Source organism: Apteryx mantelli, chromosome Z (genome assembly GCF_036417845.1).
Source record: "Apteryx mantelli isolate bAptMan1 chromosome Z, bAptMan1.hap1, whole genome shotgun sequence".
In the NCBI taxonomy this organism is placed as follows: domain Eukaryota; kingdom Metazoa; phylum Chordata; class Aves; order Apterygiformes; family Apterygidae; genus Apteryx; species Apteryx mantelli.
The window spans coordinates 12,594,711-12,621,740 of record NC_090020.1 but is presented as its reverse complement, the minus strand read 5'-3'; the positions used below and the strand labels follow the sequence as shown (position 1 = coordinate 12,621,740).

General features: G+C 45.3%; 1 protein-coding gene across 1 annotated transcript in view; it reads left to right on the top strand.

The window, feature by feature from the left end:
- The window catches only part of PSD3 (pleckstrin and Sec7 domain containing 3), a 107,537-nt gene that overhangs the window by 50,665 nt on the left and 29,842 nt on the right, over positions 1-27,030 (top strand). The window contains exons 8-9 of the mRNA XM_067316744.1: positions 187-245; positions 4,003-4,092. Of these exons, the coding sequence (XP_067172845.1) occupies positions 187-245; positions 4,003-4,092 (149 nt within the window). The remainder of the gene's footprint in view (positions 1-186; positions 246-4,002; positions 4,093-27,030) is intronic.

Genomic DNA, 27,030 nt, shown 5'->3' with positions numbered 1-27,030 from the left:
AAGGTTGTTCTGGCTTGACAGCTGTGGGATGACCTCACTGTTGATTTACTTAATTATGTGTATTTCTTGGTGAACAGATTCTCATTAAGGGAACAGACTCAATTAGGGTATGAGGCTTGGGCTGCACTCTTCTTAAAGGTCCAGTTGTGGGCTTGCCTGTGACTTGGGTTATGTCTCTTTCTGCAGATGGGGTTCACTGTCTCACGTGTGCCATGATGCTGCTGAACACTGACCTGCATGGCCATGTGAGTATACACATCTTCGTGTAGATTGCTCCTGTCAACTTTGTGCTGGTAGGGGGTGGTCTTTTGGCAGCAGGGTCCGTTTGCTGCCTGTATACTGCTAAAGCACCCTGAACATCTCCAGTGCAGACAGCAAATGGAGAAAAGGTTGCACTCCCTGGAAGAGCTGTAATCCTAGGGAAGGGGCTTTCCAGTGTGCCCAGGAGCAATCGTGTCCAGGGGAGGCATTGCACCTGGTTTTGCCCTTATGTATGAGGGTGCTCCTTGTCCTTGGACCCCTTTCTTTCTGGTGTGCATCTCATCCTTTCCTGGTGAAGGCAGCTGGCCCTGACCAGGAAGCTGTGGTTGGGATTGGCTTCCCCTTTCCAGAATGTAAAAACATCTGGGAAGGCAGAAGCAGGAAGGGAGGCAGAAGAGGGCTGGGAAAGTCACGCAAAGAAGTGGTGTTTGCAGGCAGCCATTTGTAGGAGCGAAAGCCTGGGAGAACCAGTGTGCTGTTCGGCCAGCATAATGTCTGGTGTGCTCAGAGCCATGAAAGCAGAGGATGCGGTGGCATGGGCATCTGGCGCAGGAGCCCTGAATTCCCCCTCTGCACACCTCTCCCCATTGACTGCCCAGGGGAAATCAGCTTCCAGGCTGAGTCCTCCCAGTCACACTCAGGTGGTTCGCAGTGCCAGCAGCTGTGGGACATACATTTCACCGCTCATGGTGTGTTATGGCTGCTGTGCATGGTAACCCTGAGCTGGTGAGTGGCCTTCTCCATTGTGGCAAAGGGGAGAGCCCAGGAAAGCGTGGTGCATCAGCGTGCAGGAGTGGTGGCTTCAGCCCGGCAGTTTTGGAGTTTCTTTCCAGCTGAGGACTTCTGCCATGCCACCCAGGGATCCTCTGGGCAGGCTGGTGCCTGCTGCAGGGAGGCCTTGTGAAATGCCAGTGCTGGCTGCCTCAGCAGTGCTGGGCCTGGCATCACCACCATATCCCGAGCAGTGAGGTCTGGTGGGCATGTACCAGGACAGCGGGGCCCACGGACATTATGCACCACGGGCAGCGTGTCAGGCCACAGCAGACGAAGGCTTGGCACAGCCGTGCCCTCCTGGGGCACTGCGGGTCTCCAAGGGTGGTCCGGCCCCGTGTGGGTGCAGCTCTGCAGCAAGTGTGATTAATGAGGCTAAGACTTCTCCGTGCTTCCCTGAGGGTTTTGACGCCCACCTCCTGCTTTCTGTCTGGAAGCCGTACAAGCAGAAGTTGCAAAGGATTTTTTTTTTTTTTCCTCTGAATACTGGGCCTTCCTCGACTGAGGAGTGCTTCAGTCCCATGGGAGAGTGAGTGGAGGTATGGGAACGTGCCCTGGTGTGACTGTTAATATATCCCACTTCTTCTGAGTACACAGGGAATTGGGCTGTCTCGGTCTGCCTGCGGTGGCAGACGAGGTGCCTCCCTGGCACTCCGTTCTGCAGAGCAATGAGCAGCTCTGAACCCCTGCTCTCCTGCCTCCCTGCATTGCAGTCCGGGGAGGGAGACCGAATGTGCCTGAGCCTGGCAGCATTGCCTGTCGCTCTCTTGAACGCAGGTGCTCTAGTGGGCCCTGCTGTCTTTTTGAGGTACTGGAGTAAGAGATCTGGCTCTGGCCATTTATTCCTGCTGCTGAGTTGCAGCTGAAGCTGGGATGACTACGGTTGTTGTAGGACTCCCTAAGCTTGCCAGTCTGTCCTACTGCTAGTCATTAGTGTGGTGTTATATGTATACAGCAACAATGCTTGCCAGACGTGTGTCTCTTCTTTCTCTCTTCCTGGGATTTCCTGTAATTTTTGTTTTTCCTCTTGTTGCTTTGCATTTTTCCACATAGGTGGTAAGTTGGGCATTTCTGACTTGGAATGCAGCCCCTTGCACATATACCCTAATTGCCTGTTTTCTAATAAGCATACAGTGCTCCAACTCATCCTTAGCATGACTCTGCTAGAGCAGGAAATAAATGAGTCATAGGGCTTGTCTACACTGAGCTGTTCTTGTTCTTGACATACTGATAGTAAGTGTGGACAGTTTTAATTCAGAGTCAGCTCAGCTGATTGTAGGGCTGTAGGACAGCTGCTGTGCCATCAGTTCACACTTTCCCTTAACTCTTGTAGACAAACTCTTACTTATCCCTTTATTTATTCATGTCTTGCTGCATTTCATTCTCTTTATAACTAAATTTCTATAACTATTTTTCTATAGTTTCTTTTTCTGTCTTTCTGTTTTTACAATTAATTTTCACTAACAGTGTATTGGAGATGCATGCTCGCTTCTTTGCTGGCAAGTTATCACCTAGACTGCGATGCCATGTTTAAAATCCTCTAGATTTTTAACACGGCTGTAACCTGCCAGGTACATCTGCCTGAACCTGTGTAGTACTGCGTGGAGATGTTAGCTTTGGTCCTGGAGCAACACAGCCATTTCACTGCTGTACTAATTTTCTCAGCAAGGCTCAGTAGCTGAAATGAACCATATTGCTACTGGTTCTAGTCAACATGAGAAAACACCAAACTGATATATGGAGGAAATGGACAGAAACAGGCTGAAGTCTGTTGCAGGGAGGAGGAAAGCATTTGCAACTCTGAGAACAGCTTCAGCCTGCGTATGAGCACTGGGATTACGCCAGGGAAGAGCAATGTTCTGCATAGCAACCAGAGGAGACTGGTTACAGCCGGACTGCGCTGTTAGAAGCCTTCTTGATGTAGAAAGTGGTGAATCATGTGTCCCCCTCCAGAAGTATCTCCCTTTGCTTGGAAAGCAGTGTTCCTGTCTGCTTTCTCCGTGCTGATCTATGCTGGCCACAGATTCCTTAGATGCTGATAGTAGAGGTTGGGTGGTTTCCTGACTCTCCTTGGTTGTGCATTCTGGAGGGGAAATAAAGATGTGCAGTCCAAGGCATCATGTAACTGAAATGTTTAATGACCTGTGTTATAGTCTGATCCCCTCCTTGGGACCTCACTACTGCATTAACTTGGGTTCTCACTCCTAACTCAAGTCATATCTGCACACAGAGCTCTTCCACTCCAGGCTGCAGATACTTTGCATTTGGTTGGCAAGGCAAGGAGGAGGGCTTCAAGCTCAAAGGCTGCTTCCTCAGGGGGACAGCAAGCAGACCACTTTGCAGACAGGAACCAGACAGATGCCTTGTGACACACTCATCTAGGCAGAGGGAGCAAGTGCAGTGCAGCCCATGAGGACCCTGTGCTGCAGGAGGAGGCTCACAGTGCAGTAGCTCACCCCTGGCTAGCTCTAATCAGACCCAGAAGCTCGCTTTCCCTCAGATCTCCCTTGATCCCTCTTTTCACCAGCTTGGTGTTGTCATTGCTGCCCTCTCCACATGCAGGTGTGGGGTTTTAGCACCCAGGGTGCCAGGGGGACGTAGGACAGACACCTTCACTCGGTGGTGATGGTGACTTGGATCTAAAGAGCAGCTGAGACCACTCTCCAAATGGAGAAGTTTGGGTCCTACATAAGCACAACAGTTCCCTTTCTGGTCATGGCTCAATCTGGTAACTTTTGGTCTGAGAATTAAACAGAAAGCAAGGAGAAGGAAAGAATCCTTTGGAGATGTCAAGGCAGCCTCAACTCTGGGAACCAGAAAATTTGAATAATCCTGGAAATGCCTTCTCAGTATTGCCTGCCTCAGACTTGAGCAAAAGTGAGGAGAAGCAATTCATGTGGTGTTGCTTACTAACGTCATTGTGGAAAGCAGCATGAATATGATGCTGTGTTTCTCTGTTGTCCCTTCCAGAACATTGGGAAAAAGATGACCTGTCAGGAGTTCATTGCTAATCTTCAGGGGATGAATGATGGTAAAGACTTCCCAAAAGGGCTGTTGAAGGTAAGAAATGAACTGTAGAGTATGGATTTCCATTGTGATTTCATGGCTCAGTTAGTGAGACATGGTTCGAAACAGAACACCCTACTTCTGAATCTTAATTGTCAAGCATGACAGGGAATGGACATGTTTCTCCATCCAGAATGCACACAATGTTTATTCTGTACTTTTCCCACTGTCTTAACTTGAATGTGTTTGAGACTGTGTGCAGCGTGGAGATGCCAGCCTGAACACCAGTGGGGCCAGCTCCAGAGCTGGATGTCGTGAGAGCTCAGATGGTCATGTCAGCCCAGAGTGCTGTCTCCTGATTAAATCAGACAAAAGAAGACGGTCGGTTCTTACTGTTGAATACGTAGGGGCTTATGCTAAACTGCATATCTGGGAGATGTATGTGTGTTTTCATCAAAGGTGCTTTGGGGTTTTCACATTAGAACACGAGATGTAATTTCAGATCAGAATGTGCTGTCTGGTACAGGCTGCTTTGCTTCAGGTTTTGTTCATTAAGTTTATGCCAGGAGTTAAATCTGAAAACTGTTAAAGAGGCTGAGCAGGATGAATCTTGTTTTATTGTCAGTAATAATGAGAATGTTTCATTTCTCTTTTGTGTGGTTGTTGGCATGAAACATCAGTCTGTTTGAACGAAGAGAACAGCGCTTACACTAGAGTTCATAAATGTTTTGGTAATGGAAATAAAAATGAGAGATTGCTGCATCTGAGATGTGACCCAAAGCCTATTGAAGTAAATGAAAAGAATCACCGTCTCTTCAGTGGGTTTTGTGTCAGGCTCGTTCTGAAATGCAGATGCACCTGCACAGTTACAAGTGACAGACTTTGCTTTCTAACATTTTGGTATTTCCCTCTGTTTTCCCTAGCTTCTTCAGGGAGCTTTATCTTAGTCCCTTCTGCCTCAGTTCATAGTAGAGATCAGGGAATACAAACACAGATCCCTTCTTTTTAGATTTGATTATTTTTAAAATCTGGATACAGAGTATTCATCTGTCAGCAGCATCACTTAAAAAAAAAACAATCCAAGGAAGCTTATTTCTCACTCTGCCTTTGAGAGGTGTGTTGAGATTAATTTACAAGCTAATTGCAGTCCTTATTGAATAAATGGGTCTCCAGGCTGTGTTTAAATAACTTTCTGAGTGTACTAAGAAGAGACTTCCATTGGTGCTCACCTGCTGTTTATTTTCCTGCTGACAGAATTACGCAGTTGGGACTGAATCTTAGCTTTTAATGCTAACCTTCAATCTAATGCTAAGGTTAGCTGGCTCTTTGCCAGCCCTCCCTAAGCCAGGCACTGAGTCTGAGAGTCTTTTGGAGACAACAGGCTGGAATATGCTCCGTGTCAGTGTCCTGCTTTGTTTTGGGCATTTTACCCTGTTCTGTGTGCTGTCCTGATCTCTCAGGGAGAGAGGGATTGTGCTTTCGTCTTGCTTTTCTGGAGATCTGTTTGAGTCTGGCTGATGATCTACCGCTCATGGCTTTCATTTTTCACTGGGAGGAAACAGAGTGAGTGGCAGTAACTGTGCATTTCAGCAGCTACGTTACTGCATCCACAGCAGTCACCCTGACACTAGATATGTGATTACAAAGATTTAACAGAAATTAAACCTTCATTAGTCTCAATGAATTAAATTCAGAGAGCTGTGGTTCAGCGCAGCGCTGAAGTGCTTATGGTTTGCTAGTGCATTAGCAATATAACTAATGATGAGCAGTGCTGAAGCTGCAGGCGGCCTCTCCACAACGTTTGCAAGTTGTCTGTGATCCCTGAGAGAGGAAGAAGTGTTTCCACATGGTGGCACTGTGCCCTCATGGGAGTGTGATAGTGAACAAGGGGATTTGGCTCAGTAGTCACCCACGGGTGATTAAATCAGGCAAGGTCAGAAAAGAGTTGGGCTTTTCAGTCTTTCTGTGTTCTCCTCGTGGCTCCAAGATGAGCATTTTGACTTTGTGTGAAGCTCTGCGCCTACACACAGCCAAGCTCCAAATCAAAGCTTAGCAGTGTTGGAAGTGTAGGGAGACTTAACAGGTATATACATCTTCGCAGCTGGGTGGTCTTTCAAAGTGTCCATGCAGGACTTAGGGTGCTCTCTGTAGCATTTGCCATAGACACACATAATCAGGGATGCAAATCCTGTTTGAGCTATCCAGTACAGTCAACACACACGTAGAAATAAAATGTTGCCTTCAGTCACTCTGATTAACCTTAGTGCCACTGAGAGTAGAGTGCAGCCCTGAGAGGGTGGTGGGGTTTTTTTGTTTTTTTGTTTTTTGGTCTGAATAGGAAAATAACAGTGTCTCAAATAGCAGACATCAATGTGTGAGGAGGGTCAGTTCCGTAGTAGGGAGCAGTCTCAGAAGATTTCTGATGTGAAATCTGATATTCTTTTTCTCCCTACTCCTGTAAGAGAGCTGTCTCTTTACAGTATTAAGTGTTGGGGTTTTTTTTTTTCCCCCCCTCAACAATAAGGGCACTTTTCTAAACACCACAAAGCTGTGTAGTTAGGATGTGATTCTCTGTGCATTGTTGATAGTGCTTTGGGAACTAGGGCTTCCTTCTGGCTAGAAATGGAAATGAGAAATGCTGATATGATCTCAGTCACCTTGTGTCTTTCTGTCTGTTTGTTCATTAACACTGCAAAGAGTTTCACTCTTGTACCTCCATCTGTACAAAGATTCATCTCCTTTTCTTCCTCCTCCCTCCTTTTGTTGGATCTGAGGTTGCTTTTAATGTTGACATCCATACAAGCAAATATGCCAAATTGTGATTAAAAGTGTGGTTCTCCCCATGGGATCTGCTTGCAGTATTTGTATAGTCAGTACTTCACCAGGCAGGCAGATGTATGTACCTTCCCTTTTATTCCATCGTAGCTTTGCTTTGACCGTCTGTCACACGTCCCATTAATCTGCCATCAGCTGCTAGTAAAGGCTAGATGTGGAGATAGCAGCCTGATATCCAGTTATGTACTCTCAGCTCGTGCAGCCTTGAGAGTGGACACAGAGGTAATTTATACTCACTGTTGGGTTCCCGTATGCCTTCTAACTGGGGCAAACTCCTTGTTGTGAATGAGAACTAGGATCCCAAGCTGTGATTCTCTTCTCATCCCAAGCTGTGATTCTCTTCTGTTCCCAAGCTGTCAGCTCTCCATGGAGCTGACTGGTGTAAATAAGGTGAATCAGGCCTGTTAAATCCAGGAAGATTAAGGTTACTGAAAGAGAAATTTTTCAAAGGCAAGGAAACTTTCTGAAACTCCTCCTCTTTGACTCTGTGCTGTCACACTCTAAGCATACAAATTATATTGTATCAAGCTGTAATTGGACAACGTGATCCTGAATTCCCAGCAATGTTTTCCTTCTTACTTTGATATTATAATCCTCTGTAGCAAAGGTCCCGGAGTGAGTCTAAACCTTGGAAGGAGTACTGAATACCAAGTGTGGCGGTGCCGCAGCTGTCTCACCATGTAGCAATGCTGTGCTGTCAATGGACTCATTGCACGCTCCTGAGCATGATCATGAATCCACACAGCTACAAACATTTACAGCTGGGGACAGGTGACAGATTTTCCAGAAGTGCAAGGCACAAAGAGTCCCAGCTGCAGCACCAATCTCTTCAGAGCAGATGTACCTGGCATCCTGGGATTAGTTGCTGCAGATGCTATTGAGGATGATGAGGGAAGCTGGAAGAGAGATTCATCACCACAGTGGTGAATCAATGATAGATAACACTCCAGGAACAGTTAAAACGACTAAGTCTAACTTGTGGGTTGTTAGCCTAAGGGAGTTGCAGCCAGATGGTTGTTCATTTATTCCTGTGGAAAGGGAGGTTGTGGCTAGTGTCCGGCTACTTGGAAGGAAGCCAAAATCACTCTGGGGCATTTTTGGGAACCTCATGACTACAGTGTAGGAACAGTTTATCTGCAGGTTGGCTTCCTTCTCTGGCTCACACCAACTTTAATCTGATGTGGTGATACCATCTTCACTGCTAATACTCTATCTGTCTTCAAGGTTGGGCTTCATGAGGTTGCTTGAAGTGAGAAGAGGAGAAGGTTGTCTTGGAACGTGCATAATTTTGGCTGTGCACTCTTGCTTTGTATCCTGGAGGCAGCGTGGTTCCCCACAAATGGTATGCTGGTAGAATTGGCCATAGTGTCTTCCTTTAGTCACTCTGTGGCAGGCTGTGTGAGACTTGGCTCTGGGGAGGAGGCAGTGACAAGGATTTTGTTATGCAAAGAAAGAAAGTGGCTGCCCCCACCTGCAGAGAGTCTGCAAGGATTCACTGCTAAAGAAGGAGAAACCTGCTTTTGTTGGGGTAACATACAGAAGTTAGAAAGGCAGTTTATAGACTGTGGAAATGAAGCTCTCCATCTTGGGAAGGGTACTCCGTTGTTAGGCCATATGTGAAGATAACACCTGCCCATGTTTCCCTCAGTAAGTATAAATCTTCTCTGAATCTGCAGCATCCAAAGTACCTTATTTCTGGAGAATCACAGGCCTTTGTTGTGACAGAAGTGCATGGGTTGTGATAGAGGAAGCTGTGTGGAGCCTCGCTTCATCTGTCCCATCATCCAGCTTCTGAGGTTGGCTGGCTCTGGTGGCCATGCTGCCCTATGACTTCAACAGCAGAAGGGAGGGATATGTTGCCTGGCCCCGATGATTTCTGGTGGGAGGTGGTGGCTCTTCGCTGACCTGGTGTCATGTTGGGGGGCAGTGTCAATGCCTCCCATCAAACTGAGGGAGCTGGGATGCAGTGCTGGGTCTCTACGAGAACACCTCAGGGGTTGCTGATGGAGAGAAGATTCCAGTCTTGCATAGATGATCTGCTTTTTTTCTCAAAGGCTGTTTTCTGAGTAGGCTTTGTCTTCTGGAGAAGCACTGGAATGAAGGGACCAAATTAAGTGGGAGATGCTGGTGCTGAGCTCTCTTGAAGAACCTGTCCCTCTTAATTTCCTAAATGATCTGAATTCTTGATCAGGATTCTTGAGATATGCAATTTCCTATAGAAGCTGCAAGGTAGTGTTTATCTCATTTTGTTGTCAGTTCCCTGCACTTTAATTAAGGATTTGTTTTTGTCACTGTCTTTCTGTCTCCAATCTCTTCTTTTTCGTTTAAACTCTCCAAAGCAAACACTTGATTAAAAGAGAATTACTGGCATCTTACCTGATCCATTCCAATCATTTCAGGAGTCTAGTGGAGAAGGGTGTGACCATCAAGTAGCTAACTTTTTTTCTCTCTCATTTGCCCAGAGGAAATCACACTAATCAGACTGCTGTGTACACTCTAATTGCTTTCATTTGTAGTCTCTGCACTTCTTCCATTTTGTGGCTGACATTCTTCAGCAAGGAATTTCCACCTTCTTGTTATTGCTGAATGGAGAAGGGAGCCTGATAAATTCCCAGCTAAATGAGAAAGGAGTTCATACAGCTTGCCAGGAGGGAAAAGGTAAAGGGCCTCGAAAGTACAGTGTTTACTGCTGCAGCACTGTGCAGCTTCGGGCACAGGAGGGGGCGTTGGGAGAACAAAATGCCTGTGCTCTGTTAGAAAAGTCAGCATTCTCCCTGGCAAGGATCAGAACTTACCACCCTGTTTCCCCTTAAAAATGAAGTTCTTCCTTTTAAAAATGTTTCCATTTGGATAATGTTTCTGAGGCAGCCGTTTCTTATCTGCTTGAAATGACATAACTCTTACTGAAGGCCTCTTTCAGCTGCTAGGAGACAACTGAGTCTAATCCAATAGTATAAAAGTCAGGAAATGCAGAATAAATCCATTAATCCTTGTCTTAAACAGTTGTTTATGAAAACATACTCTCTTTTCATTAACTGGTAAGCCACAGAGTCATAGTGGCTGAAGAGAAACCCAGGTGGTCTTAATGCTGTTCCCTATCCTCAGCAAGGACCTTCCTGCAGGGATAACTTTTGTTTCCTTCAGCTTGTGATTGTGGGTGTTGTGGCTTATCCTCCATAAGAGTAATAACCAGCTAAAGCAAGCCTGTGCAGAGCTGTGAATTAAACTGGATTATAATGAGGTTTCTATGTTTGTGCACTGCTTTGGGTTCCACCAGTAACTGAGATCCTGACACCTGTCTGCCCTGTTGATGTGCAAATGAATTTCTTTTCATGATCCAGGGACTTGATTCAATTCATATAAAAGAAAAAATAATCTGAAATCTATGCATTTCTCTCAAGGCAAATAAGCCCAGGTATTATAGCCAGGAAAGCAACATGAACTAACAGCAATGGCCTAATACTCTCCACCAGTTTTATATCTCTGAGCAGGGAAAATAAAACTTTTGAAACAGCTAAAAAGATGGTATCTTGTAAAGGTGATCCAGGAGTAAGGATTCTTCTCTGTGGCCAAGGGGCGGTACGAGGGATTGCTTCTCTTGGTATAAAAGCAGGCATTTCAGGAGGGGCCTGTTTCTGCTCTAACAATCTGCATTCCTCTGCGTTATCTTTTCTTATCCCTTTGCTTTAAGATTCTTAGTTGAAAGACCTCACCTCGCTCACCAGGCCTTTGTGTCAGCAAGCAGTGAAACCCAAGCAGTCAGCTAAGAATTTCCATTACTACTGGCAGCAATTATGTGGTTCAATGCCAGGCTCCTAATGAATGTTCAGGGGTTTCATTTTCATCTGTGGAGGCAAAGTCTTATTAGTATGTTGTCCAAGGAAGGATCAGGCAAGTGAATCATTTGATGTTTAGCTTCTCCATCCTGTCAGATAGCCAAAGCTGTCATTTATGCTGTGGTTAATTGAAATGCGTAGCTGTTCCAGAAGACGAATATCTCCATTCTGAGCTTCCCAGTTTTTCTGCTGTCAGTTTGGAAAATACAGAATAGTATTCTTCAGGAACAGTGCACTCTGTCGCTTTAAAGAAGGAATTCTGGGCTTCTTTCGAGCTGGGAAATCTCTAATACAGTGTCACACATACATTTTGGTCCCTATGACATATTACTCCCACCTCCATGTAGGTAGAAAACAAATTCTGAAAAACATTCTTTGATCTTCCACCCACTGATCTGCTCGAAATTTAACTTCTGTACTGCAACTCGAGGGAAGGAGGAGTAGGAACATAATTTATACCATATTTAAAAAAAAGAGAGAAGAAAAGAAAATATTACTTCCACTGGTTTTGGAATTATTGCTGTATAAATCTTTGGTATCCCTGCCTTCTGTTAGTCATCACACTTTTCAGATGACATTGGACTACTCTTTCTGTGACCTACTTGCACCGTTTTTCAAGCAAGAACGCTAGGTTGCTGCTTGAATTTTGATTCCCTCCTCCTCCCTCCCCCCTTTTCCTTTGATGTTAAATGGAACATGTAGTTTCCTTCCAAGGTCATGCTACCTTGAATGATCAAGTCTGTATAAGATCCTGGTAAAAACATGGGACAAATCCAAGCTGCCTATTTTGTGCCCTGCTGACACATGGGCTCTAACAGGGTTTGGGAGGGTTTCTCCTGATGCTGGAGCAAGACAAGTGGACACCCCTCCATAGGTACATGCATTTGTGGAGGAAAGGGATGTCAAAGCCTATGCCTGTTTTCCCCCCCTTGGGCTGCTCCTTCCACACTGCCACACCTATGGCACAGACAACACCTGCGTGAAGCCTGCATGGTTTTTGGAGTGGTCCTGGTCTTTTTTGTTGTGTTGGTCATCTGAATCAGAGGGCAGCACTGAAGGGTGGCGGTTTTCTCTTTTTAATGATGTCTCCGGTGCTGCTGAGGCTAAGCGTGCTTGCTACAGGTATAGAGGCAGGGTTGTCCATGGACTGATCCAAGAGTTGGCTGGCTTTGCAGCAGGATTTGATTCAGCTCACTGTGGGTTTGTCTCACAGTTACAGCCATGTGGGGCTGCAGTATTTTGACATTTTAATAGATTTGTTCGGGGGTGCTGCTCTTCTCTGTAGTTGCATTTGGCAGCTTTAACTTAAGGAATTTGGTGGTGGTTGTTAAGTGATGCTTATTTCAGGGCACCACTCATTTCTGTGAGCCTGCTGTGTAATAGACTAGAGATTACACAAGGAAGAATGCATGAAGATGAGCTTCTTCCCGTGTAGATTATACTGCTTAGAGGGGAAACACGACAGAGCCTAGTCTGTGACACTGAGTTGTTTTGGGATGCGCTGCGAGAAAGATCAAGATGGGTACTGGCATCTTTTCACTTGTAATGTGCTAATTAGGATAAAGGGGGCATAATCTCTTTGCAATCCTGTTATTAACAAAGAGTTTATTTTTATTAAATTTGTAGTCTCCCATCATACTCTGCAGGGCACTTTGTCTTAGGAATGATCTCTTTTGCATCAAGATACTGCGTGTCTCCCAGAGAGATACAGAGATATGAGGATTAGTTTGGTCTTCCACCAACATTACGGTTTTGTCACTCTGCTCACCTTTGAGGGATTTACTGATGAAGAAAGTAGTAAAAACTTGGGCCTGGAACCACAAGTCAGCTGATCATGGATATGCTTTTAGCCTGCTTCCCCTGTAAAGTAAAACATGCAAATTTAGTTACCCTCAAGGACTCATGGATCAATGCTTCTGTTTTCCCGGTACTGTGAGTTTGTGTGTTTTGCTTTGTGATCGAGGTGGTCTAAAAGCGCATGCTTATGCATATACAATAGTTTGGTTTACATGGAATAACCATCTGGGCTGTAGTAATTGGATTGATTTCCACTGTAAGAATCATTTTCCATATTGCAAGGGAAATCAGAGTTGTCTCCAGGGATTCTTCATCACAGGTGTTTGTACTGCATTTTAAATCGTAAAAAAGCAAAAGATTCTCTCTCAAAGACATGAGAAGGTGGGGTTTTTTGATGGTGAATTCACTGAGACTGTGATAAGACCCAGAATCTTTGCAAATGTCTGGTAATAAGATACTGTGGTCAGTAGATAATAAGGGATATCTCATGGGGAGAGTTTGGCTAATTTCACATTTTTCTGTCAGTCTCCATGATTCTCCTACCATACCTGAAACATGCTGTTAATCCTGTTATGGTTCCTTGTTGACATGGTTGCTTGTGCATGTAGAAGTGAAGTAGTTGCTCTAATATTTAAGTATCTGCTGTTTATATGGATGACAGACATTAAGATTTAATTCTGGTTGTCAGCTGCCGCTGGTCAGCAGACCTCAGAAATGATTATCTTAATGTTCCAATACTGTCAGTTCTCAAAGCAACTGACTCTTGATCACTTGTTGACATCTATTTCAATAGCTATCACATATATGTAATTTATTCTGCAGAATTAAATTTTCCTATTGTATTTGTTTTGGGGGAAATAAAAAATCAGGGGTGAAGGAGGAAGGAAATCAATCTGCTTATGAAAGATTTAATGTTGTTTATTTAACAAACAACAGTATTTAATAGCAGTATTAAATATTGCTGCTTTTCTGTGCTGCACAAATATGTCATTGGCTCTTGAGAATATATTTTATGTAATTGATTTGCTTGTGTATTTATGTATTCTGCTGGCTTTTGTTGTTGGCATCTTTGTCACTGGGATCAGGCTTAAATGATACTAATGGATTCTTGTGGCTTTGTTTGAGGACATTGAAGCTCTTCTTCAGACATAATAGCTTGTTTTACTTGGATTTTTGTCCTGAGAAACCAATATAGAATTTCACTTCGAATTCTACAGGTTTTCTTCCTGTGTTTTTTATTTGCTGAATGACATTAGGAGGACAAAGCAAGGGCTGTGTATGCTTACCATCCAGAAAACTGGACTGGTGAAAGGGAGAGGAGACGGGAAGGAGATTATTGCACCGTAAGGTTGTTCCCTACATGGGAGATGTACTATGCCATAGGGCTTGTGGCAGATAAAAGCTTCTGGAATGGCTTTAAAAGATTGAAAGAACAGTACAGACCTTCTGTGTGTTGTTCCCCCCCCCCCCCCATAAGCTTTGGCCCAAAATTTCAAATTTCCCTGCCGGTTTATGGTCTGCTCCTTAGATATGCTTGTAGGGAAATAGGATCTTGATACTTTAGACCACCTGACTGATGTCACAGGGTTGTCTAAGTAACGACTGAATATCTGTCTTTTGTCCCTTTCCCATCGCCTCTTATCTGGCCTCTGACCAAGCGGAAGACTAGCTTCTCACCACAGCTGGGTCTCCTGGGGTGCAAGGACCTCTGGTTTCTCTGGTATTTCACTGCCATCTCAGCCCCTCTTTAAGGAAATTCTTCTAGTCCTCTATTTATGTTAACAACCCACTTCCCTTCTTCCTTAGAAATCCCTGTTGCTCAGTTACAGACACAAATCAGTCCTGTGTGCTTGTTAATTTCTAAAATGGTAGGACCTCTCTGATGTTCAAGAGCGAAGGTCTTTCCCTAGAAGAAGAGTAATCACTGTGTATGTGGGTCTAATTGCTCAGTCAGGACTACAAGATTCTATTATCACTTACAGATGAAAATCAGGGCACTGATGAAACAGTTGAATCCCTGAGCTGAAGGCATTTAAGGCTTCAAAAGCACGCTCTCAAGAGGCTCTCTCTTTTAGAGAGTGTAAGCTGACAAGTGTTTTTCATATTCTTTTTTTTTTTTGGGGGGGAAGGGATTTGAACAAGATGCAGCCTGTCATGCTTGGTATTTTGGACTGCTTCTGGGTGACAGTGAAAGCAGGTCTGATCCCATGTGAATTAAGGTTCCTGTCCTGTCTGAGGACCTGCTAACTTCACTTAGAGGATGCTGAATGGAGAACTGCTGCACTTAGGCAGTTGTGGTGCTGCTGTGCAGTGGGCAAGAGCAAGGAAATGTTGCTGTGCTTCAGTCTAGCTTGTGTTTAATGATGAAATTGCCCTGCATAATGCACGTTGGCCTAGGACTGCTTGTGATATTTAGCAAATATAATTATTTCAGATGTGCTGAGGGTGCTTGGAGAGGTGGCCTTATAAATCCAAGAGCAAGGATAATCTGCTAAGCAGGGGGCTGGCAGGTTAGGGAATGATTTGTGGCCATTTACGTAGCACCTGTTGAGACCTGCTGCTTAGCTCATCTGGAACAGTTTGATTGCATTGAAAATTTCCTCTAAGAAGAAATTTTCTTTGAAAAGCTTTTCCACTAGCAGTGGATAACATCAAATGGGTTAAGTAATGTAAAATGCTTTCTGGGAAGTGGCACAAGTAACTTAGAGTATGCAGTTGCTTTTTGCCAGATCCCCTGTTCTGTCAGACAAGCCCTAACAATAACAGGTTTGTGTAAAAAGGCTGGAGCACATATGGGATTTGTGCTTAATGTGTGAGGGGTGGGCTTGCTGAACCTGACTTTTTGTGGAAATGAGAATGCATGTTGCTTGTTTTCAAGTGGGAAGAGGTCAGTGCTTCATACAGAGCAGAGGCAGGATTTGGGGGGAATCAGACCTTTCTCTCTGTGAACAGTCTTTTATACTGATATTTAGGTTCCTCATTCCCTGTTTTACTGAGATAGCTGGCAAGAGCTTGCCTGAGACAAGCAGCTCAAGAAGCACTGCCTGGAAAGGGAACAGTGAAAAATTGGGAAGTGGGAGCACAGAAGCCAGAAATGGCCATGGGAACAGGGAATTTGGGTCCCCTTTCTTGCTTCTCCACTGCCAGCCTGTCCGGTCTTCTCTTCAGGTGGGATTTGTAGCTGTGACATCCCATGGGGAGAAAGAATGAAGGGTGGCTGCTAGCTGAAGGAGGGTATATATTGGGGAAGCAGCAGTCTTTTACTAGCAAAAATGTGTCTAGGAGCATGATGTGACTGTCTAGTCATGTGTCCACTAAGGGCAGAAATCACTGATTGCAAGAGGCTGGGAAGGTATAACCAGGTAAAACGCCCACTCAATTCATCTGCTTCTTATGTACTTCTGGGTACTGTAGCACACATGATGAAGGCTAAATAAACCCTTGCTCTGCTTTAATGCAGCTCTTCTCACACTAAAAATGGGACTTGGGCGTGAATCAGGGCTGGAGCCTCTTAACCTAACCTTCAGGTAACTGATGTGTTTCAGTGAGGGACGTTTATGTCTGTGTGCTAGGGAAATAACTGTGTTTCATAGCTATGATTGTGGTAACTGACAGCAAACAGTGACCCTTTTCCCCCATGTGTGTCTTGGCAGAAATACCACTGTGCAAGGGACAGGATGAGAGTGCCCGGCATCCACCAGCACAGGATGCCTCTCAAACTGGGTCCCACTGCTCTTTACTGTTGTTCTGTACAGCGTCCAGGACGATGACTGAGTAGCGCTTTAGTGCAAACAGTGAGGTGGGGGCTCAGTCGTGACTGGCACCGCACGTAGTCTCTGGGAGCCAGTTCCCATCCCCAGCGCATGGCAAGACAGCACGAGAAGCGTGCAACCTGACAGCCTTCGCGAGGCATCGTCCAGGCACAGTGCCGATACGCTCTGGAGGGAAGATGGGGGAGGGACAGATGGCCATCCATCAGCAACGGCCCTCTTCCAGAGGGAAGATGGGGTGAGGGATAAGGCTGATGGGCTCCAGAGGGAAGATGGGATGAAATTTCCCCTTCCCCAAGGAGACTGGACACAGTTACCTGGGAGTCAGGCATGTCTGCCCAGCTTGCAGCCCTGCTGCTGCTAGGCTGGTTGGCCATGCCCTGCCTTGCAGGCGGGCAGTGTCCCCAACCCTGCATTTAGCACATGGCGAGGTCTTTGTGATTGCTGCTCCACCAGCTTAGCTGTTCAGCTCTTTGCTCTTCCTCTGTGCAAGCTGTTTCTCCCATCTGAGCTCAGGACGATGTCCCCATTATCTTCTCTCCACGCTTGTACTAGCTGCTCTACCTGCCTCGGCGCATGCCATCAGCTGCCGCTACCCCTGTGCCAAGCGTAGTAGAGATCTTTCTCATTGGAGCAGGTTGCTATGGTGATGTGCAGTCTGCTGCGTTCTGGGTCTCCAGGAGCCAGAAATGATGGTGCTTTTGCAACATTGAGGTAAACATCTATGCGTTCCCTTATACAGCACATCCACCCTTGGTGAAGCCCCAGGCTGTGATTGGCGCAGGTCTCCCCTTGCTCCCCCCATGCCTGGGGAAAGCAGCTCTGGGCACGCAGAACATTTCTGACCTGCAGAGTGGGGCTCCAGCAGGTTTAAGTGGTGCCTGTGCCTTGCGTGGGCTCTGAAGATTGCCCCCACACCAGTTCGATGGTGTGGGTTTCCTGGTGGGCAGAGAAGGGGGACAGCCAGCCCATGGCATTGCTGCTGGGTAGGCTCCTGGAGCATGCAGTTTGTTTGCAGAGTGGTGGTGTTACAGCTGTTCTTAATGCCAAGGGGAGACCTGGTCCCCTGGCTGCTTGCTCGCAGTTCTGCCACTGATTAGCTGTGTGACCTTGGGAAAGTCATTTTGTTTCCTTGTGTCTCTCCAAAGGTGAAAGTGGCCTTTCTCTCCCTTGGCTCTGTGAGGGCACCCTGAAGACTCTAGCTTAGAAGTGCTAACACTTGGAGCTGTTGATACCATTAAGGATAGACAGTGCCCAGAGCGCTTCTTTGGGGCTTGCATGCTTTTCAGGACTCTGTTATCATGTTGTGTTTTACCTTTGATTTACTGATTTATTCAGTGCTTTGGGAATCCATCAGTACTTCTCAATTCCAGAAGCCTGTAGCTGGCAAGCAATCAAGGACTCTATTTATGGTGTCCCTTTTTTATCAGAGGCAGTAATGAGCATGGCAGGCCATTGCAGGCAGGGGAGTGTGGCTCTGTGAACTGAAAATGAATCTCTTGCTTAATCGGCTGGCATTTCTTCCAGCATCTTTCTCTCCTCCTCTCTCCCTCTCTCTTCTAGTGCGTGTGTATGAAGGGGGAGTCTGTGCCAGAGAGGGGAGTGGAGCAGGGGTGGGGTTTCTGTCGTCCTCTTCTTTTTCTTTCTTTCTTTTTTTTTTTTTTCCTATCCAGTGACGTGAGCAATGCCTGGAACAATCAGGCTGGCTCCAAACAGTGTGCCTGAAGATGCTGGAGAAAACAGCCTAGTGCATTTTAAGCAAACACTGATTGCTTGAGCCTGGGCTCTCCAGACCTTTTCCAGTTCCTCTGCAGGGGGTTGGGAAGTGCCATTAGCTTTCTTCTCCCCCATCCCATAGCCTCATTTTTGGAAATGATCGGAGTTAACAGTGTTCAGAGCACCAGCAAAGTCCGGGTGAGAGCCACAGGTTCAGTGAAATACTCCCGAGAAGAATCTCTCTGGCGACAGTCCCATCGGTCCAAATCTATGAAAATCTCCAACTCTTCTGAGTTTTCTACTAAAGAAAGCAAGGTAAATAAATAAATATCCACAGCATTTCTCTTTGCTAAGAATAGAGATGATGATGTAGAAAAGGTTATGCTCTTTAGGAATGAAAGGATCTGGGTAATCTGCAGTGATCACAGAGTTGCTGTGAAGTCAGAGAAGGTCTATAGGATTGAGGAGAGGCTGAAGGTGAAAAGGGTCTGGTGGGTGGTAGTGATCAGATTTTAGAGGAATGCCCTGTCACTGAGCTTGGTACAATAGTAAACAGTGAAAACTTGCTGGAGAGATTGCTAATTGGAGCTCTGCTCTCAGGAAGGCTGCCTGAGTTGGCAAATTATGTCCTTGGAATTCTTCATTTAGTGGGATTTTTTTTAAATAGAAAAGTAGTTTTTGCTTTTTCTCTGCAGCTCTGTGTTTTAGTATGTGTGGGTGTTAGATGAAAATACCATCTCGCTTGCACGCATATTTAAATATTGCTATCAAATATTTATTAGGAAAACAACACTTGTGCATTTATAGGAATACATTATTGGCTGTCTAACTGTAGGTAGCATAGGCTATACCCAGCTGCTACAGTGGCTGTGTTTAGCGTCTCCAAGCCCAGCCCAGCACAGTTGTTGAGTTCCTAGACAAACAAACCCCTACTTCATGCAGAATAGCTGCTTTCCTCATTCCATCACTCTCAGTCAATAACTGAGAGATGCCAGGAACTCCGACAAGAGATTTAATACCTTTCTCTCTCTCAGAGGTGCTCTGTGTCTCGTAGGATCAGATGAACTTTATACAGTGACCAAATATTCCTCTAATTTTATTCCTGCTGCAAATTGATTCTGCCTTGGGATTAGGAGATGCAACTGTTTGCTGAAGTGTTTTGATGAGATTGAAATATTTTGGAACAACATCCAAAGGCATTTAAGCGTGTCTGTGTGCATGCCAACAAAAACAGCAGGCACACACAATCTCTGGATCTACCTGTTCAGTCTCTGCTCTAAATCCCATATCCATCCTGAAAGAAACCTCCTCTGCTATGGTGAAAATATCTCTATGCTGCACGGTAGTTCTCAGCAGATCCCCCTCTGCCAGTTTACAGGTTGCATGGTGTTTCAGAGACTTAGCTGCAGAGCTCTAGGCATGGAGTAATGCAAATAGAAATAAGTGAAATATTTTATTCAATGCAGTTCAAGAACCTCCGTTTTGAGGGTCTTATTCACCATAACTAAGAAGCAATATATTGCCACGGTTGTGTCAGAGAATGGCATGGCCATCGTTCTGGAGCTATTGCTGGTGCAGTATCTGCTGCTCTGGCAAATGCCAAAGTAAGGGCTGGAGCTTGTAAGTACTCTGGGACCCTGCTCTTGCAAACACTTTCACCTTAGGCACAGGAATAGTTTCACTGCATTCAGTAGGAGGGTTTATGTATGTAAAACAAGTCTCCACATATTGGTGGGGACTCAGGTTTTTTGACCTTGGGCGATTCACTTAATCTCTGTGCCTCTGTTCCCCCTCTCAGGCTTTGTGTCCATGGTGTATGCATGTAATGTCTTCAGGGCAGGGACTTTCTCTCACTGATGATGTACAGCGTCTGACACAGGGTCTTTTTTACTACTGTAATAATGTGTTTGTCCCTGTATAAGATTCGTATTTCAGCTGGGCAGAGTTCTGCCTCCTGAGTATTCAGTTGTGTAGGCTGTGGTGGGGGATTTATTTATTTATTGTTATTTCCTCCTCCAGCCTAGTTCAGTAAGTTAGAAAGCTTATTGCAGCTTCATTACTGTTTGCAGTATTGTTTCCTTATTTCATACCAGGGTGTCTGTATCTGTGGAGTACCTAAGACCTGTAAAGGCTGCCTTTTGGAGGGCTGAGAAGATTCCTGCATCCCCACAAGTGATACCTGCCCGGCTGATAAGATGACAAGCCCACATGGATTATTCCTCTTGCCCACTTCCCCCTCTTGTCCCCAGTGCAGGCTGTTATGTTTCTTGTAGATGAGACTGAGAGGAAGGCTTGTATTTCTGGCTCTGCCACTGATCGGCCATGTGATTTTGGGCAACTCTGTTGTCTTCTCTATGTATCTGTTCCCCTCCATGTTCTTTCTCTGCCCGTCTGTATTGTAAGTATCTCACTGATTTAGTGACCTGATTTATGTTTGAGCTGTAGCTCTTCTATACTGCTGTGCTGGTGGAAGAGACCTGGAAGCTATTGCCAATATATAGCATTGCAAAGGAGGTTTTTTCATCAGTGGAGTCAGGGTGTGTGTGTTTTTACATCACCTCTTGCAAGATGTCTTCAGTTCTAGGCTGGGCTTTCTAGACAAGCTGCCATGGAGATCCGCTCTCTCTCAAACAGGACTGGATTGGCTGATTTGTCCTTTTCATATTTCCATAGCTGTGTTTTCCCCTTTGTATCTGGCTTCCCTTGTATATTATCTGCTCCTCATACAAGGAAATTATAGTGCTCAAGACCTAGTCTGTGTCTGTTACAGCTGACATGGGGCAGGAGATGAATCTAACTCATTTGTGCCACTGAAGCAAAGTCCTCTGATTCTTTGCCCTTACATGTGACTCAGCCTGTTTTGCTCAGGGGGAGAATATTATACATCCTCATGCACCAGCCAGTATGAACAAGGTACCAAGAGCTGATGGGGTCTGCCTGCTGCCAGTGGTGAAGAAGCTAGATAGCCCAAAGACCTGTCATCTGCTTTAAAAACATCAGGCAATGCTGTGCACACATGTATGCACACATGTACCTGTATGTGTACAGGTGCCAATAGCTAATGCATCCTAGGTGTGTATTATAGGCCGGCAATCTCAGGCCAGCAGGAGAACCTGCGAAGAGGATATTGAGGGTTGGTGTAATATTATTTTCCATTACTGGAGAGGGGGCTCAAACCCAGGCTGCATGCAAGGTCGGAGGACCCTAGGGTCTCCTGTGTGATCCAGCTCGCTCAGCCATCTCTTCTCCCGACAGACACCATTTTCCTGCAGCCAGGGACTGAATTGCAAAGTGCCCTTGCCTGTCTTGTCTGCAAATGCGCAGGGCCGATGAAACAATTTCTGCAATAGGCTGTGCAGGTGCTCCACTATCAAGAAACACTTCTCTAGCCTTTCCTCTGTTCACCCATAATAACTCAGTATGCTCCCTTTACCAGTAACATTGATTAAATGCTCCAGCAAGCTCTGAACAAATCTTTTTAGCAACCCCTATGTATCAAGATTACAAAGGAAGGATTTCTTGTGTGGCATTAATTTCTTGGCTCTCAGGAGCCCTAGCTAACCTTCCTTTTCTGTTTTATGATGATGATGCATCTGGCACAATCTTCCCTTCCTTCTTTTTTTTCTTTTTTTTTTTCTTTCCTCTCCATACAAACCAGATTTTTAACAGAGGAGTTTCTCTTAGAAATATTCTCCTCCAGTTGGTGACGCACTCGAAATTCCCTGAGTGAAATGATCTCCCTTCCTTTTCCCTAAAACATTCCTATCAACCTATCTCCACCCACACCAAAACAACATTCATCAGTTCCATATGCTGCTGAACAGCTCTGTGCTGTTTTATGAATAATGTATGCTGGCTTGTTAGAAGAACGTTTGTTGTACACACCAGTGGAATTTGAAATTGAGAGCCATGCCAGCAGACATGCCACGCCGTGGACGAACCCATGGGCTTCTTGGGTACCACTCTGGCATCCTTGCTGCACCCTCTTCAGAAGGGGAAAAATATGACAGAAGACAGACATTTGGGCTGGCTTTGAGATTGGCAAGAGGCTACAGGCACTCAGTGTTCAGAGCCTCTGTACGGGGCTCACCAGGTGTTACAGATCTGTGCTTGGGGAGAGGAAGAAAACTCAAGAGCTGAATATTTGGAGGGATGGTGGTGGATGGAAGATGGTGAGGTAATGTAGATCTGTGTGCAAGTAACAAGTTTTGGGGCAGAGCCAACCTGCTGAAGGTAATAGCTTAAATGGCAGGCTGGGAGCAGGGTATAGCAATGCGTCTCGCTCCATCCAAAGGCTGACAGAAGGTAGTGACACAGAGAGACACTGGTCCAAAGCACTGACGTGTTAAGTTCAATACCTGTCAGGACCACATGCAGGCATCTGTGGTGTCTGTTATCTGTTGCCTCTGTAGCCTGCTTTTTTTTTTTGCAGGATTTTTCTTCTTCCATCCCCCCACCTAGTAAACCGTGTATAGTAAGAGCTGAGCTGGTGACTGGCTGATAGCCATCATCCCGGGGCCAAAGCAGATGGACCAGTGTTGCATGAGCGGGAGAGAAGCTGAGCTGCAATGGGGAGCAGCCCCTGTGTGCCCAGCCTAGAAAGGAAAGAAGCATGTGGCTTCCATCTGTGGACCACAAAGGGGACAGGTGGTAGAGGTAATCCTGAAATCATGTTGCTCGTGTGTATACACGCACTGTGCCTTCAGGTGCCAGGTCATGCCGTTGCTGTGCCTGCGAGCTGCCCCAGCCCTGGGCTGGGGGACTGGAGGAACACTTCTGTGTCTTGCAGCATGACTGGGGCTTCCTTGGCCACCTGCAATCCACCCTGCCTGCTGCAAGGTGAGGCTGAAAAAGAAATGTTCTTGGGCATTTTTCCTTTTGTCAGTGGCTGTGGTGGAGGCTGGAAGGCAGCCCAGCTCAGGAGCATGGCTGCACCCCCGTCTGCTGCCTTGTGCCTTGCTGGACCTTCTGGTGGGGACTGCTGTAGCCACCTGGTGCATCTCTTGTAGGGATGAGACTGATGATCCACCAGCAATAACTTCTGAAATCATGGCGAAACTGGGAGTGGGCAAAGAGACAGGGAGACAATAATCAGAGAAGACAGTCTGGGTGATCCTTGCTGGCTCTCCAAACTTGATTTTGGTTTTGCCTCTGTACCTGCTCATGGCAGGTGTTTCTGGTTTCTTCTCTCTTGTGCATAGACCTAAAAGAAACACAGGGCTGTGTATTTCTTTTTCTTCTGGCAAACTTTTCAGTGGGCCACTGTGTGCAAGTGTGACCGTAAGCCACCAATTCTGGACAGTTAATAGTCTCCCTCAAGAGCCTCTTGCATCATCTGTTGAAGGAAGAGCTTGCAAAGTGCCCCCAGGAGCTCTTCAGCTTGTTTTGAGGCCCTTTATGTCATCTAGTCTTCTTATTACCTAAATGGTATACATCTTGGTACTGAGGTAATTAGTTATATCTCCATCCCTATGTTCACATCTGGTTGTGCCTTTCCTTTTTTGCTGTGCATGCAGAGGCTGACTCACAGCATAGTCAGCAGTCTGCAGGTGTTGAGAGCAACCTGTTTAAATGGGTCCAGTCATTTCTAAATGTGAGAAGGTTTTGAGGGAAGTCAGGATGGTGGGGGACTTTTTTTTTTTTTTTTAATATGTTCAGAAGTTTCATTGTATGGGGACATAATGCATTCAAACACAACTTCGGCAGCTTTGCAAATAAACAGGAGTTTTCAGAAGCACTCTTCGCAGTTTTGCTTCTCGCTCCGGTTGGAATAAAATTACCAACTGGTGAAGGCTTGTGGAAAGCTCGATTTTTAAAAGCGGACCTACCTGCTTACCAAAGGGAAAATTCACTCGGACAGTTATAGATTGGGGATGGAATTCAGCAGTCAGCAATATCTTACAGAGCTTAGGCTTCCAATTAAGAAAGCTACCCAATTAATAACTAAATACAGACAAATCTCACTTTTTTTATGCAGCAGGCTGCTAAGGGTCAAATTGAAGCTTGAGAAAGCAGCAATGAAATTAAAATAAGAAAAACTTTTAGGAAGATTCCTGCTCTCCACCTTTATACAGCAGTTAATTTCTTTATTCTGTCTTCAAAATTGCAGTTGCTTCTCAGGGAAGCTCAGAGCAGTGCTGGGCCTTGAGAGTAGGGGGACCAAGAGATCAGCAGTCCTCAGGAGAGGAAAAACAGCGAGGAGTAAGCATGTGTGGTCTGGGTAATACAGCTTAATGGTTAAAGCAATGAACTCTGACAGTGTTGAATAGTCAGTAGCCATGGGTTTGGATCCCCTCTCCAGTAGCCTGGGTGCCTTGAAGGGTGGAAGAGATATAAGTTCACTCTCCTTTCGAAGTGGTGTCGGTCCTGCATGGGAAATGAGACAGTGAAAGACCAGTTCTGTCATTCCCTGCTGTGGTCCAGCCCCCAGTTCTCTGGTTTATGTGGCAATAAATTTGCCAAGCACTTTCTCAGGCAAGCAGGTAAGAAGCTGTGGTTGTGGGGTTTTTTTGTTCCCCTCGCCCTCCCCCCCCTTCCTACCCCCCGCCTTGGTCAAACTGCAAACATGCTTTAAATCAGAGCCATCAGGGGGGAGGGGGGGTTGTTTGTTTGGTTTGGGTTTTTTTTTTTTTCCCCCAGAAAGAAAATACAAGTAAATAAAACCCATTCTTGCAACTAGCAAAGTACTGGTAAAAGTCGTGTCTCCCCACCATAATCTCTGCTCAGCTTTGTTGCAATTTAGTGAAGCAATTCAGTGCCTTTCTTCAAGTTTGTTTGATTTAATCATGCTCTGGAGAGATGTCTACTGAAAAGAGATGCTGTCTGAATCAGGACCTTGGGAAATAGCAATGAAATGATAGAGCAGGAGCTGGGCTGTACGCATCTGCCACCGGTTTCAAAATACGGGAAGGGAAATTTTTTTTTTCTCCACATAATGAGAGAGTCCACTGGATGTGGGGAAAATATTAAAGCATAAAGTGGGCTCATTGCTTTGGTGAAAGCCTGTGAAGCAGTGCACAGTGGCACATGCGGGCTATCTACCCCTTTTGCTTCTGTCACTTGCAACAGGATTGCTTTCCCTTTTCCTTGGTATTTCGCAACTGCTCTCTGTATCAGGGACAGTGAATGCTGTAGGTACTGAAGTTGCTTGCAAGCATTGCTTGTGAGGTATTCCATTTTGTAAATAATAGAGACTTTTTGAGACAGTTGTATTTGATGCTCTGTGGGGGACACTGTGTCCTTCGTCAGATGTATGCCATATGACTGCATTGGTGTCTGTTACTTCTTAAAGAAGGAATATGGAGTCTGGCTCATTAATGAAAATTGTGAAGGGGACAAACACATGTCACTTTCCGCAAGGCAAAAGCCTGGGGCATTTGTTATTCTCTCGCCAATCTGGAGTTCTACTTCTGTGTCTCCCGCTCTAGGAATAGGCATTCTTCCGCTGCAGTGATCCTTAGAGATTTCCTTAGCAGCAGAACCCATAAAAAGCAGCGCTGCACAGGGCTGGTGTTAATTTTCAGAGATCTCTACCCAGTGTTGTAGGCATATGGACTACATAAGAGCAAAAGGCATTTCTCTACCCCAAGCCAGGCTTTTGTGAAGTTTTGAAAGCTCATCCAGCCAACAACCAGAGAAAAATATTACCACACGTAAGGCTCTTTGCCTTATTTTTGGAAATAGTTTTCTGGCTCAAGATATAAGAGAATATTTTGATAACAATATGAAAAAGTGCCTGAGTCAAAGATTAAGTACAGGATTTTGACCAAATCATTAGTAACATAATGCCTTCTAATGGAAAATGTTGGGCAACCCCAGGGAATCAGTGTCAGCATGAGTTTATGTAGAAAAATGGAGGTGGGTCTAATTCTGCAGCATTGCTGGGTGCATGGTAGGAGGGGTATTACCCCTTTGTTTTGCTTTCTTCCTGCAGGGTTTTCTTAAACTCTCTTATTAGCTCTCATCTTAAAATTAGGAAAATTGTCTACAGATTGCCAGCAATGCCCTTTCTTTCACCTTTGTCTGACTGTTTGCCTTTGGATCTGACCTCCTTGTACAAATTTGGAGAACACAGAATAAATAGAAATAGACTGTGAACACTCTGGAGTTGGAAATATTTCATCATATTGCTGTGTGCAGCACAGCAAAGCTCTGTTAGCAGTGGGGACCTCTCTGTGCTAGTTCAATATAAATAGGATGTGGGATGATTCCTCCTGGTGGTCATATCTGTTCTATTACTTTGAGGAAGTTAGATTTATGGTGAACAGTGGCTAAAAGTTCATCAGTGTGAGGCAAGTTGTACCAGTGTATTTGACCTGGGTGTGTATGGTTCAATCAAGGGCCAAATTTTCACAGAGCTGAATACTAAGAACCTTCAAATGGACCATGCAAGGTTGGAAAAGGAGCTGGTGGAGCACAGGATAAACACTGGCATATCCTCACTGGATTCTCATTGCATGTTTAGTTGTGACATACAAGCCCAGCTTAGACTCTTCAGTCTTCCAAACTATTTTTATTTTGGGTCAGAGTTAAGGCTATTTAAATGCTGATGTTTCTGTTGAGCATGTCATAGCTATTATAGTATGTGATTTGCAGACTTGCTCATGCTTGATGTGCTACTTTTTGGTAATCATGTGCATCAACAGTTCTACACATTAACATATTTTGAGGCTGTGTAGGAGTTATGTGCTGGAGGGAGTAAATCGAGCTATGTATATAAGGTAAACTACAAATGTGGATTATAAGTGCTAGAATCAGGGACATTCCATACCAAAATACTTCACTTGACTCAAGTGGCCTATTTGAAGACCTCCATTAGCTTGTAGTAATAGCAAGCTTTTATCCATTTTATATATCAGCTACAGGAGGGATGAGCTCAGTCATGCTTATCCAAGTGATGTACTGGCTCCCACTGAAAAAAAAAAAAATCCATCCCAAGTGTCTGAGATCTACAGAAAGTTAAGTCACTTTCTGGACTCTTTCACTGCAGGCTGGTATCAACAACAGAATTGAGACTTTTGATGACAAACCAACTAGTT